The 12,519-nt window shown below is 38.7% G+C and overlaps 1 protein-coding gene across 2 annotated transcripts; it reads right to left on the reverse strand.

The window, feature by feature from the left end:
* Positions 1–2,356: 2,356 nt before the first annotated feature.
* On the reverse strand, positions 2,357–4,177 carry LOC125245996 (hemagglutinin/amebocyte aggregation factor-like). Of its 2 annotated transcripts, none has more exons than XM_048156827.1 (6): positions 4,044–4,177; positions 3,878–3,962; positions 3,334–3,406; positions 2,857–3,042; positions 2,619–2,769; positions 2,357–2,462 (listed from the first exon to the last, which is right to left on the reverse strand). In XM_048156827.1, the coding sequence occupies exons 2-6, from the start codon at positions 3,930–3,932 to the stop codon at positions 2,394–2,396; spliced, it is 534 nt and encodes a 177-aa protein (XP_048012784.1). In that variant the 5' UTR covers positions 3,933–3,962; positions 4,044–4,177; the 3' UTR covers positions 2,357–2,393. The 2 variants fall into 2 exon arrangements, with proteins under 2 accessions (XP_048012784.1, XP_048012783.1); XM_048156826.1 differs by having other exon boundaries at positions 2,615–2,769.
* Positions 4,178–12,519: the final 8,342 nt, after the last annotated feature.

A 12,519-nucleotide genomic window follows, 5' to 3' on the forward strand; every position in this document is an offset into this window, starting at 1 on the left:
CACCTGGTCTCCACTCCAGCCAGCTTTGTTTCATCCTGGCGTTCCCCTGGTCTCACCTGCCATCGCTCCGCCATAGCTCCTCCTTCGACTCCACTGTGGGCCTGCTTCCTGGCCATTCTGCTGGGGCCTCCACCCTGGCACCTCCTGCCTTCATCTCCGCCCTGGCCCTGCGTGACCTATGTTCCTGCTCTGCATCCCCTCCCGCCCTCCTCTGTTGTACTGCTTATGTTTTAAGGGACGAAGACATGCTTTTTTTGGGTGGGTGGGCAAGCGGGGTGGGGGTTGGTGGGTAATAATGTCAGGGTTATGTTTTATCTGTGTTTGTTTTACAATGAGTTGGTTTTATGTTTCTTTGTTTCTGCTCTTGGATGTTTCATTGGTTACTGATCGATTAGCTGACACCTGTTATTGATTTCTTTGAATAGTTTGATCTATTTAAGCTCTGTGTTGCATTCAGTTCAGTTGTCTGTTATTGTTACATTGTGTGTGGTTGACCCACTCACTCTTAGAAAAACCCACCCAAATATCCATTGCCAAAATAAGATAATAAGGTGATAATAGATGATGGTAATAGATTGACAGGTCTCCCTCACTGAACCAATTAGGGTCTGGTTAAGGGAAAAATAATTGTTGATATTTTGATTTATTCAGAACAGCTCCATTTTATTGATAATTGCAAAAAATGACTGATTTTACTTCAAGACACTTGTATAGAGTTACAGTATTAGAACATTTTTATTCATAAATAAAGACACTATTTTTCCATCTTGTGTTTATTTCAGATTTGAATTTTAGTGTATTTGCATTTGGAGGAATTTGTGTGTCTCAGCATTGCACTTTCCCAATTTTTTGGTTACTTTTCAGATGATTTTATAGTCGTATATAACATTTACAATTAAAGCATTTACAATTTTACATTTTGTCAGGGTTTTATATTTTTAATTGAAAGTGTTGAATTAAAATTTGTGTAACTCACTTTATTTGCATGAGCATATGTATGAAATAGCTGGGGTTTTGAAGTCATAGCATGCTAATTTGTACAAGATATGTTCAAAACATTACATTTTTTGCAATTTTTATTAGTTCTTTTGCTAATTCAAATTAAGTGAAATCTCAAAAGACTGAATATTTCTCTCTCTAATAATAATAATGATAATAAAATGAGTATTATTATAGGCCTTCTTAGTATTACACCATACAAAGGCTGCAGTTTATAACGTGATGTGTCTTTCTGCTTCCTGCATCACGTGACGTGGACTATCATGACTCGCGCTCACCTGCACACTTTTGACTGCCGTTACTAGCGTTAGAGGATCGACTCTAAAGCTGGGTAAGAGTTTAGAAAACAAATATTTGTTTTAAAGCGACATTAATGCATTAATTGAACGGCATAAGTTAAACTGGGTCCTATCATATCATAACACGAGGATGTGTGCTGCACACTCCCAAAAACTCCCATGACAAAATCTTTTTTCTTTCTTTTTTCTTTTTCTTTTTTTATATGAGGTACCATAGTGGCAGTTCTGACTCTCATACCCTTTGCAAGATGAAAATAAAATAAAATAAAAAACACTTTGTGGTCTGCTTTCCCAATTTAATTTACGATATATCCCACAAATAATTCTGGAATTCGAATAAAACACTGGAATCTCTCGTTTTATTTCTCCTCAAATCCTCACGTCTTTTTCCAGGTTTGTTTATACACGGATGCTTTAAAATGTAGGCTAATTGTCTCCACTTTCCACTTCTAATCCCTTATCAGTGTTTACTGGAATGTTTGTAGCTAAAGCATGTAAATACAATATTTATTGTCTGTCGATGTTTCAGAAATGAACATTTTTGATTAAGGGAACATATAATAGGCTACAGACATGTTTTACTACACTGATATTTAACAATTTTGTTACACAAAATGTAACATCAAAATGTAATTTCTCCTGTCAGTCTCCCATCAGTGCTAAATTCTCTGGATACAGGAGCAAAACAGTTTCATCAGGATTGAGCATCACTCATCAGGTAAGTTCACCTAATTTTTGATTCTTTACTGTGGTCAGAAATACACTGGCCAGAACTTGAGCAAATGAGCAAATGCATCCATGACATCCATGGATTTTCTCCATATTCTTTGTCCCATTGTCATCCATGGTATAAATGTATACAGAGCTTTAGGATCTTGCGTTAGCTTGAGATCTGTATTTGATTATGGTTGTGTAATGTATAGAGTTACTTCAATAGCCAGCTATCAGTAAAGCTGTTCCACATGGTCTAATCGATGATCATGTTACTGGAAGTTTAAAACTACAGTTAAAATTTAATCCAATGAGTTCGACACCTTGAAACATGCACACACACACAATCCTTTTTTCACCTTTTTAATATCAAGGTTCACTCAACTATGAGAGTATACCGAGTCTTGTCAACATGATTTTTGCACACAGTACTTGTACCTCCATCGCCGATCTCTGAAAAAAGTAAAACAACACAAGAATCACATTAGAGAGCAGCACACAGTCTGACATGACTGATTTTAAAAGGCATCTCTTATTAATTAGAAGTAACATTATGAGTTAAGATGATATATTCATAAAATGAAACAATTGCCAACAATACTCACTCACATAATAATTATGATGGTAGCTTCCAGCGCCCACCAGAACTTGATGGTAAGGAACATACCAGTGGAAGGTCTCATCAAAATCGTTCACGTATGAAGTCCACTGACAGTTTGAGCTGACCTCACACTTACTTTTACAGCAGTAAAACTGCCACCTGTGTGACAGCATGGTATTTGACATCAGCCTAGATGAACTCAAGTGAATCAAAGTTTAAACATGACAATCAAACATGAGTTCTCACCGTCTGTCCTCATAGTAGTTGTGGTGGAAGCTGTGCATTCCAGCAATCACGTAGTTTGTTGGACACTGGAATGTGAATTCTTGGTCAAAGTTATTGACGTAATGTGATAAGAAACATTCTGTGCTGATGGATGAGTCTTTACAGCCCAAATCCCACTGACGATCCTCATAATAATTGTGGTGCATGCTGTGTATATTGGACAAGTTAGAAATAGAGTAAAACCATTTAAAAAAAAAATATATATATATATTTAATTGCAAAAACTAATTATAATTGCAGTGATATTTATATCAAATATTTAAATTTTAAAGATGCATTTTTCATGTCAAAACTAACCCTAACATACAATTTGTGAATTTAAAGATATTTTATGCCTTGATATGTAATATATATATATATATATATATATATATATATATATATATATATATATATATATATATATATATATTATAAACCTTATTATGCTGTACTCACCTCTTTATGGATGATATAGACTGGCCTGGACGGCAATGATAACTTAAAGGCTCATCATAGTTGTTAAGCCAGCCTGTGTGAAGTTGGAGCAACTTTTATTATATTTCAAATATTAAAGCTGCAGTCCGTGATTTTTGGCCCTCTAGCCGTTAATAAACAGAACTGAATGCATCTTGCAGAAGAACATTGTAGCCGGAGCTGCGTTTCTCCGTGTATGTCTATGGCTAGTCAGGCAGTTATATGATATTCTGTGGCTGGTCCTACCAGTCCGGTCTGAAGTAGTCTGAATATAAACTCTTATTATAAGTGTAGCATAATGATTCAGGGTGAGACAAAAACACAGTTTGGAAAATGGATTCATGTTGTACATTCTCATTATATATTTTTTGTAAATTTTGAACACAAAATAAAATGCGGACAGCAGCTTTAAAATAACACAAATGCTGCTGATTTAGCAGCCCACAATCTCTAAACAATCATAAATGTGAGGAAAAGGATCAGTATAACATTATAAATTACAATGCTAACACATACAGTCACCCACCTTGTCCACTGGCCAGCAGTCCCGCCAGTAGCAGAAACAGAGCAACTCTCCTCATGGTGTTCAAGGATGAAAACTGCAGGTTTACCTAATAGATGTTGAGCAAACAGTTTTAGATCAAAATCTTATTAATATTTGTAGTCTCAGTCATCAGTTTAGAAACAGGCACCTCAACCGCTGTGATGTGTGGCAGCAGCAGAAGGAGATCTCTGTAGAATGATCAAGCAGACACAGATCAAGTGTGGTACAACGTCAGGAAGAAGGGTCATATTTATACACATAGGTCAAACAACAATCTCCAGGGTGGCTTTAGCTTCCAATCATATGACTTAAGAATCAAACCTTACCATGTATGGCATTTCAAAAAAATGCGTAAATGTGTGTGTGTGTGTCTTCAACTTCTGGTTACGTGTGGGAGTGTCGGTGTGTTCTAGGACTACTTCTTGTTTTGTCGAGGTAGGTACATGATGTGCACAATGGAAAAATCCCAAGACACAAAGAAAGTCAAAAAGTGAAGCCCAAGAAATAAGAAATTATTTAACACAGCGCTCGTTCTGTGGAGTGTTGCCAGGTTGGGTTGATGGGTCCTAGAAAAACCCACCCAAATATTCACTGCCAAAATAGTCAACCATGGTTGATAAGGACTATTTTTATCTCTTTAAAACAGAATAACAAAATAAAATAATAAAAATGAATACATTTCCTTAGGAGAACAATACAACTGAAAATTGGACCAAAACATGGCAAATACAGAAGTAGCAAATATGACTAAAATATCCAAACAACTGTCAAAATGGCAGTCAATGAAATAATAAATTAAAAGAAGGCTTTAACAGATTGACAGGTCTCCCTCACCTGGCCATGATTTAACTAAACCAATTAGGGTCTGGTTAAGGAACAAAAATGCGTTAATGTCTGCACTACACGTTTACTCGACATTCAAGCATGCACACACAGAGACGCGCACGTGTACACACATATGCACAGAAACTCATGTACATTTTTTCTATTCAAAATTTCACTGATTATTATGCCGATACTATCATTTATTTCAAATATATACAGTAGTAAATAAGAATGTGGAATAGTGGTATCAGAGTTGTGGACCCCACTGCAAGTTTTTGTACCCACAGTCCTTTTCAGAAAAAAAGTAGTCATGCTGTATTCATTGGTATGGTTCAAACACTAATAATTTTATGAATCGGAAATAATTTTCATTTATTCAGAACATCCGATACTCCATTTTATTGATAATTGCAGAAAAATGACTGATTTTACTTCAAGACACTTGCATACATTTACAGTGTTAGACCTATCAACATTTTAATTCATAAATTTGTAGGTCCATAAAGACACTATCTTTCCATCTTGTGTTTGAATTTTAGTGTATTTGCATTTGTGAGTGTCTCAGCATTGCACTTTGGTACAGTATATGTACTTCCAGCGCCGGTCTTTGAAAAACATTTTAACAATACATGCTGTTATGAGCCCAAAATGGGTCATATTTGTTTGTTGCTAGTTTTTTTCTTTTGTTGTTTTGCAGAATGGTGTCAGGGTGAGTAACGCCATTATTACTGAGGACTTAAATCTGTGTTGGAGCTGATGCCGGCAAATTTAAGCAGTTCCCTTCAGTGTGATGGCGCTCGCTCTCCCAACATTTTTATCGGGTGTCCCCAAATAAACTCCTGCATCTTAAGGTTGAGGTTCAGTATATGCTAGATCATGACATTGCATGGCCATCATTTTCTAGTTGGGCATCTCCCTGCCTGCTTGTAAATAAGTCTGATGTAACTTAGTGGTTTTGCACTGACTATCGGAAAATAAATAAAGTGACTAAACCAGACACATTTCCACTTCCTCATATTGAGGTTTGTTGTGATCGAGTTGGGTCAGCGAAATTTGTTAGTAAATTCGATCTGCTTAAGGGCTATTGGCAGGTTCCGCTGACTGAAAGAGCTCAAGAAATGTCTGCCTTATTTACATCTGAAGGGTTATTCTCTTATAACATTATGAATTTTGGCCCCAGAAATGCGCCCACAACCTTTCAGCGACTTATGAACAGGGATGGGCAAAAATACATCAAAATGTATTTTAAAATAAAATACCAAATACCTTGATTTTAAATGTATCAAAATAAACTACAAAATACAACAGCCACACCATGTATCAAAATAAACTACTGTATTTTTGAATTTTGAAAATATTGCAAAATACTTTTACAAGGGAGCATGAAATTTCTTTGCAAACCTTCCATCAGTTGGCCCATTTGATCGATCCCTTCACCATTACACTGACTTGATTAAGTAAACAATGTTTGATAGCAACAGCTTTTCTTTGCCAGAGTCATGCAATAAATCTGTCATATGCAACCAGTTAAAGACACAAATATGTAGGATTTTTAGATTAAAATATTCAAAACCCACTAAAACAATATTATATTTTTTGTTGACTTGTGTACTTACATTATCCCAAATGTTTCCAAGAAATTCTAAATCCATAAGCAATTTTAACCAGGACACACACCATGTCCGTGTGTTGCCTATCAATGACATCATTACCCTTGATTTCCTGTTTTATTTTGTCAAAAAAACATGGAAACATCAAAGACACTTAAGACACTGTATATTATGAGTTTTGTTAGACAGGGAAGCAACTGTTTGGATACATTCATCAACAGAAAACTCATCGCTCAACACATTAAGGGCCAGATTTACTAAACGGGGCAAATTAGCGTGAGAGCGCAATTCCACAAATGTGTTGATGGGAGTGGCAAGTTTTGCACGTGATCTGCTGACATGCAAATTAAAGAACACAGACACGGTCAGATAGTTTGTGTTAGTCATTATGTAATCTACAAAGAGCAGTGCAAATTAGAGTTGGGTCACAAATAAAACAGAGCTGATGCTGATGTTCTCATCAGGTGCAGGTCGACACAGGCTCAACTTAACATGTAATCTGACCAACACATACACATATACTGTATAATATAGTTTGCCAAGCCATGTTGGCCTATAGATATAGGCAAACAATATGTTCGGATAAGGTCTTACTCTGGCATTTCAAAGAAATTAATAATCCTTCTACCACGCGCTCTCTGTTCTCTGCGGTGTCTCCTCCTAACAGCAACAATTGCAGCCATGTCACAAAATGGGTTCAGACATTCTTAAAGTATGATGACCTCTTATATGTCAAAAGCTCAAGGAAAATTTTATTTCTCAGTTCATCACCCCTTTAAATACTCTCCTCCCATAAATGTTGCATCTGAAAGGGAAACTCCTAAAAATTCATATGCAATAAGGTCAGCCTCAAACACAACTCAGTCCACATGCTTACGGTGCTAATTTTATACTGCGTGTCTTTAGTAAATCCCAACAGTAGTTTTTTAATGCCAAAAGAGGGTTTGCGCTGGCACAAGCTGTTAGTAAATCTACAGTACTACAGTAACGTTAATAATCTCTCCATAAACATGATTTTCTGCCTGAGTCCTGTCCCGATACTTTTCCACCGGCTGTTGACGTGAAGACAATACATCCCATTATTCCGTGAAATCAAAGTGTCATCGAGCTTCGCCTTTTGTTTTGAATTAGCGATCTTTAGAGGCGAAAATTTACATATTGTGGCTTTAACAGATCAAATATTCACATATCCCTATGATCTCCCAGACGAAGGCCAGTTTTAAAGTAACCAACAGTATAATGTTTGCAAATGACTCATAATTGTATCCTAATTGAATGTATCCTAATTTAGTTACTTGGTGTTTGGTAATGAAGGGGCTACTTTGCATCAGCAACACTGACTCAATGACAACAACTAGGGCTGTAACGATATGCGATATGAAACCGAAATCGCGATACGCAGGTCCACGAACCTGTATCGCGATGTGAGAAGGCAGAATCGCGACACACCCCTTCCAACTCCCAGAGTTATCCTTCCTGTCCAGATCCAATGCTACCACATTTTTAAATTACTATAAGTATTAGGGGTGTAACGATTCATCGTAGATGGTGTGTCTCAATCAGCTCTCTAGTTCAGTAAGTGTTTCGGGCACACATTGAATCTTGCAAGCAGGTTTAAACGTTTCTCATGTCAGTCTCTTGCATGGTCGCGTGAGAAACGTCGTGGCTTTCTTTCACCGCAGTGCACAGCAACAGCTGTGCTCACAGAAAAGCAAAAGACGCTTGCGATGCTTTGCTTTAAGAAGTTCTGTGGGGCCGTTCACATATTGCGTCTTTTCCGCGTGCAAGTCAGTTATTATTTTCAAATGTAGCCGCGCGGCAGGCGCGCTCATAAAGGGATCAACGCGGTCGCGACGCGCGTGCAATTCTCAACTTCTCAGAATGCCGCAAGCGCACCGCAGGTCGTGTGACAAGAATCAACCGATCAGCTATGGCCTTTCCGTAACAAAACATCAAAAGCTCAGCCGAACAGCTGATCATAGCTGTACATGGTGGTTTTTATATCTTATCTCCATCAATATATCTCGTAGTAAAACTAATGCAAGGGCTAGAAATCATTTATCCTTTGCAGAAACATCCTGATCCTCTTGGAGAGCTCAGTTCATGGTTGCATAGCAACGACCGACGCCACGGGAGCGCAAGCGCTTTGGAAAGAAGGAGAAGCGGTGCGGCCGCGCCTTCCACGCGTTTTTAGACGCGATATGTGAAAAATATCTTTAATCTTCTAAATTTAACATTTTTTTTTTCAGTGACAGACAGCCCTATTCAACTGTTAATTTGAATACAGAAGGTTTTTATTAAAATTTTATATTTATTTATTTTATTGAAATGTGATCTTGTATGTACAACAAGGAAAATTATTGAAATTTGTTCATGTTTTTTTAATAAATCTTGTTTGAATTTCAGTTTCATTTTGTTCAAAATATCGTGATACGTATCGTATCGTGAACTCCGTATCGAGATACGTATCGTATCGTGACCTGAGCGTATCGTTACACCCCTAACAACAACTCAACAAGACAACTGACGGCACCTGTATTCATAGCAACTAGTTTTTAACCAATTAATCATTTGATTTTTAATCATAAATATAGGGGGTTGCTGCTCGGTAATGTTTTCAAGAACATTATGTAAATTGGTATACCATTTAGCCTAGGCTACCAAAACGAACACCAAAACTTAACATGAACTGTTAAAAATGATAGCAGTTCATGCTAAAAATAGATGGAAAGCTGGCAGCCTGGACGTTTCTTGACCACCTTCTTCCATATGGATCAATTTTCTGTTCTGATCTCTTCATATATCAGTTTCTGTGAGGATCTGTGCATTCCTACAAAGACTCATTTATCTTACAACAACGACAAACCCTGGTTCACTGCAAAACTCAGCCAGCTCCGTCAGGCCAAAGAAGATGCTCGCAGAAAAGGGGACAGAGTCTTGTACAAACAGGCCAAATACACACTGGAAAAGGAGATCGGAGTGGCAAAGAGGAATTATTCTGATAAACTTCGGAATCAGTTCTCTTCTAATGACACAGCTTCAGTGTGGAAAGGTCTGAAAGTTATCACCAACTACAAGACACCATCCCCCAGCTCTGTGGTGAATCAACAACTGGCAGATGATCTGAATGGGTTTTATTGCAGGTTTGAAAAATCACCATTCACACCTCCATCAACCCCCCTCTCCCCCACACCTGCAATTCAGTTCAGTGAAGATGACGTGTGCCAGGTCTTCAGAAAGAACAAGGGAAGAAAGGCACCAGGCCCAGACAGCGTTTCACCGGCCTGTCTGAAAACCTGCGCTGACCAGCTGACCCCCATCTTCACACAGATCTTCAACAGATCACTGGAGCTGTGCAAAGTCCCCTCATGCTTCAAACGCTCCACCATCATCCCTGTCCCAAAGAAACCCAAAATTACTGGACTAAATGACTACAGACCTGTGGCTCTAACGTCTGTGGCCATGAAGTCATTTGAAAGACTGGTTCTGGCTTTTCTGAAGGACATCACTGGACCCTTACTGGACCCCCTGCAGTTTGCTTACCGAGCAAACAGGTCTGTGGATGATGCAGTCAATATGGGACTGCATTATGTTCTCCAGCATCTGGACAGACCAGGGACTTATGTGAGGATCCTGTTTAAGGACTTCAGCTCTGCTTTTAACACCATCGTCCCATCACTCCTCCAGCCTAAACTAACTCAGCTCTCCGTGCCCATCTCTGTCTGTCAGTGGATCACCAGCTTCCTGACAGACAGGCAGCAGCTAGTGAGGCTGGGAAAATTCTCATCCAGCACCCTCACCATCAGCACCGGCGCCCCTCAGGGCTGTGTCCTCTCCCCACTGCTCTTCTCCCTCTACACCAACGACTGCACCTCTAAAGAACCCTCTGTCAAGCTGCTGAAGTTTGCGGATGACACCACACTGATCGGCCTCATCCAGGACGGTGACGAGTCTGCTTACAGACTGGAGGTTGAACAGCTGGCTGTCTGGTGCAGTCTTAACAACCTCGAGCTCAACACGCTCAAGACAGTGGAGATGACCGTGGACTTCAGGAGAAACCCCCCTGCTCTCCCCCCACTCACCATCATGAACAGCACTGTGACTGCAGTGGAGTCATTCAGGTTCCTGGGCACCACCATCTCCCAGGACCTGAAGTGGGACAACCACATCGAGTCCATTGTGAAAAAGGCCCAGCAGAGGTTGTACTTCCTTCGCCAGCTGAGAAGGTTCAACCTGCCATAGGAGCTGCTGAAACAGTTCTACTCTGCCATCATCGAATCCATCCTCTGCACTTCAATTACCGTCTGGTTCAGCTCAGCTACCAAATCTGACCTCAGAAGACTACAGAGGGTAGTCCGGTCTGCTGAGCGAATCATTGGCACAACCCTCCCCACTCTCCAAGAACTGTACTTATCCAGAGTGAGAAAAAGGGCAAAGAAGATCACTCTGGACCCCTCACATCCAGCACACTCCGTCTTTGAACTGTTGCCATCCGGTCGACGCTACAGAGCCCTGAGCACCAGAACAACCAGACACAGGAACAGTTTCTTCCCTCAAGCAATCCATCTCATGAACACTTGACAAACACGGAACACTATTACACATTATTTACTTAAAACACTTATTTATATCTCAATTTGCACACATAATTGTACATACAATTGTCTATAATATATATTGTCTTCTGCTTTTTTTGCACTTTGTCTATCTTGTAAATTTGTATATTATTATTTTATTATTTTTATTATGTGTCTTGTCTTGTCGCTGTTACTCTGTTGCACTGTGGAGCTTCTGTCACTAAAACAAATTCCTAGTATGTGTAAACAACATACCTGGCAATAAAGCTCTTTCTGATTCTGATTCTGATTCTGACAAGTCTAGGCAAACTACTGAGCAGGCACCAATCAGAGGCCGCAATTTTATGATGTCATCATGTAGACAAAGTATTTTACAGTATTTTAAAAATACAAAAATACAAAACACTAAAGTATTTTGATACAAAATACAAAGCCATTTTCATCAACCCTATCAAATACAAATTACAAAATACTATTTTGTATTTGAAATGCGTATTTGAAATACATGTATCATAAATATTGCCCATCCCTGCTTATGAATAGGGTTGTTTCTGGGTTGGAGGGAGTTGCAGTTTATTTAGATGATGTGGTGGTTTTTAGTGATTCATGGGAGCAGCACTTGAGTCGTATTGCAGACCTCTTTGCTCGTTTTAAAGAGGCTGGTCTTACAGTGAATCTGGCTAAATGTGAGTTCGCTCAGGCCACCGTGACTTACTTAGGTAAGATTGTTGGACAAGGCTGTGTGCAGCCAGTTCGGGCCAAAGTTGAGGCCATTGACCAATTTCCTTCTCCTACTCCCAGGTGAAAAAAGAAAAGACCACTTTTATAATGTACTTAAAGTGCTCTATTTTCACGCACTAATTTCATACTTAATATACTAAAAAATCTTCTTTAATACTTCTTAAGATCATCTAAAGAACATCTAAGTGTACTCAACTGTGCTTTTTTGAGACACCACTTGTAGTACACTATAGGTTCAAATGTACTATATCTAAATACATTTCTTAAGATTATCTTAAGAAGTAAAGAAGAATTTTTAGTATATTAAGTACAAAATAAGTGCATGAAAATAGAGCACTTTAAGTACATTATTGAAATGTACTTTTTTTTCACCTGGGACCCCAAGAGACAGAAGTTCAAGGGTGACAAGAATGACTGTCAGATTCTATTGAGCAAGACACAACAGAAGAGATTGACAGTCAAAGTAGTGAGTCATCAGATAACAATCTTAGAGAAGTAGGGTTACATAATAAGAGGGCAGGAAAGTTTGAGCTCAGGAGGGTGTTACATCAGATAAAGAAAGATTGATCTGTAGTAAACATCAAAGGAGTAAAATACAAAAAGCCAACCAGCAGAGAGAGAGGTTGATCATTAGAACGGAAGTGGGATCGATAAATAACTGAAGGACGCAGTCTAACGAATGGCCAAATGAGGTCAGCTAGTAGATCCCCATCAGTAAAAAGCATAGCTAAGGCAGAAGGATGGTCAAAGTCTGGAAAACAGGCTATATTCCAGGAAGGTTATTCCTATATGAGGAAGGCAGTTGGAGAAATGGATAAAATGTTAAGGCACTTAAAAAAGAAAATAGAGAGTTACAGTGGGCATTACAGGA

Source organism: Megalobrama amblycephala, linkage group LG14, assembly GCF_018812025.1.
Source record: "Megalobrama amblycephala isolate DHTTF-2021 linkage group LG14, ASM1881202v1, whole genome shotgun sequence".
Lineage (NCBI taxonomy): Eukaryota > Metazoa > Chordata > Actinopteri > Cypriniformes > Xenocyprididae > Megalobrama > Megalobrama amblycephala.

Excerpts from the sequence above, each read along its gene's own strand:
- LOC125245996 (XM_048156826.1), bottom strand. The coding sequence starts at position 3,932 with ATGAGGAGAGTTGCTCTGTTTCTGCTACTGGCGGGACTGCTGGCCAGT. Across the intron at positions 3,043-3,333 it reads TCTATATCATCCATAAAGAG|CATGCACCACAATTATTATG; the intron begins GTGAGTACAGCA and ends CAATATACACAG. Across the intron at positions 2,463-2,614 it reads CCATCATAATTATTATGTGA|AGATCGGCGATGGAGGTACA; the intron begins GTGAGTATTGTT and ends TACTTTTTTCAG.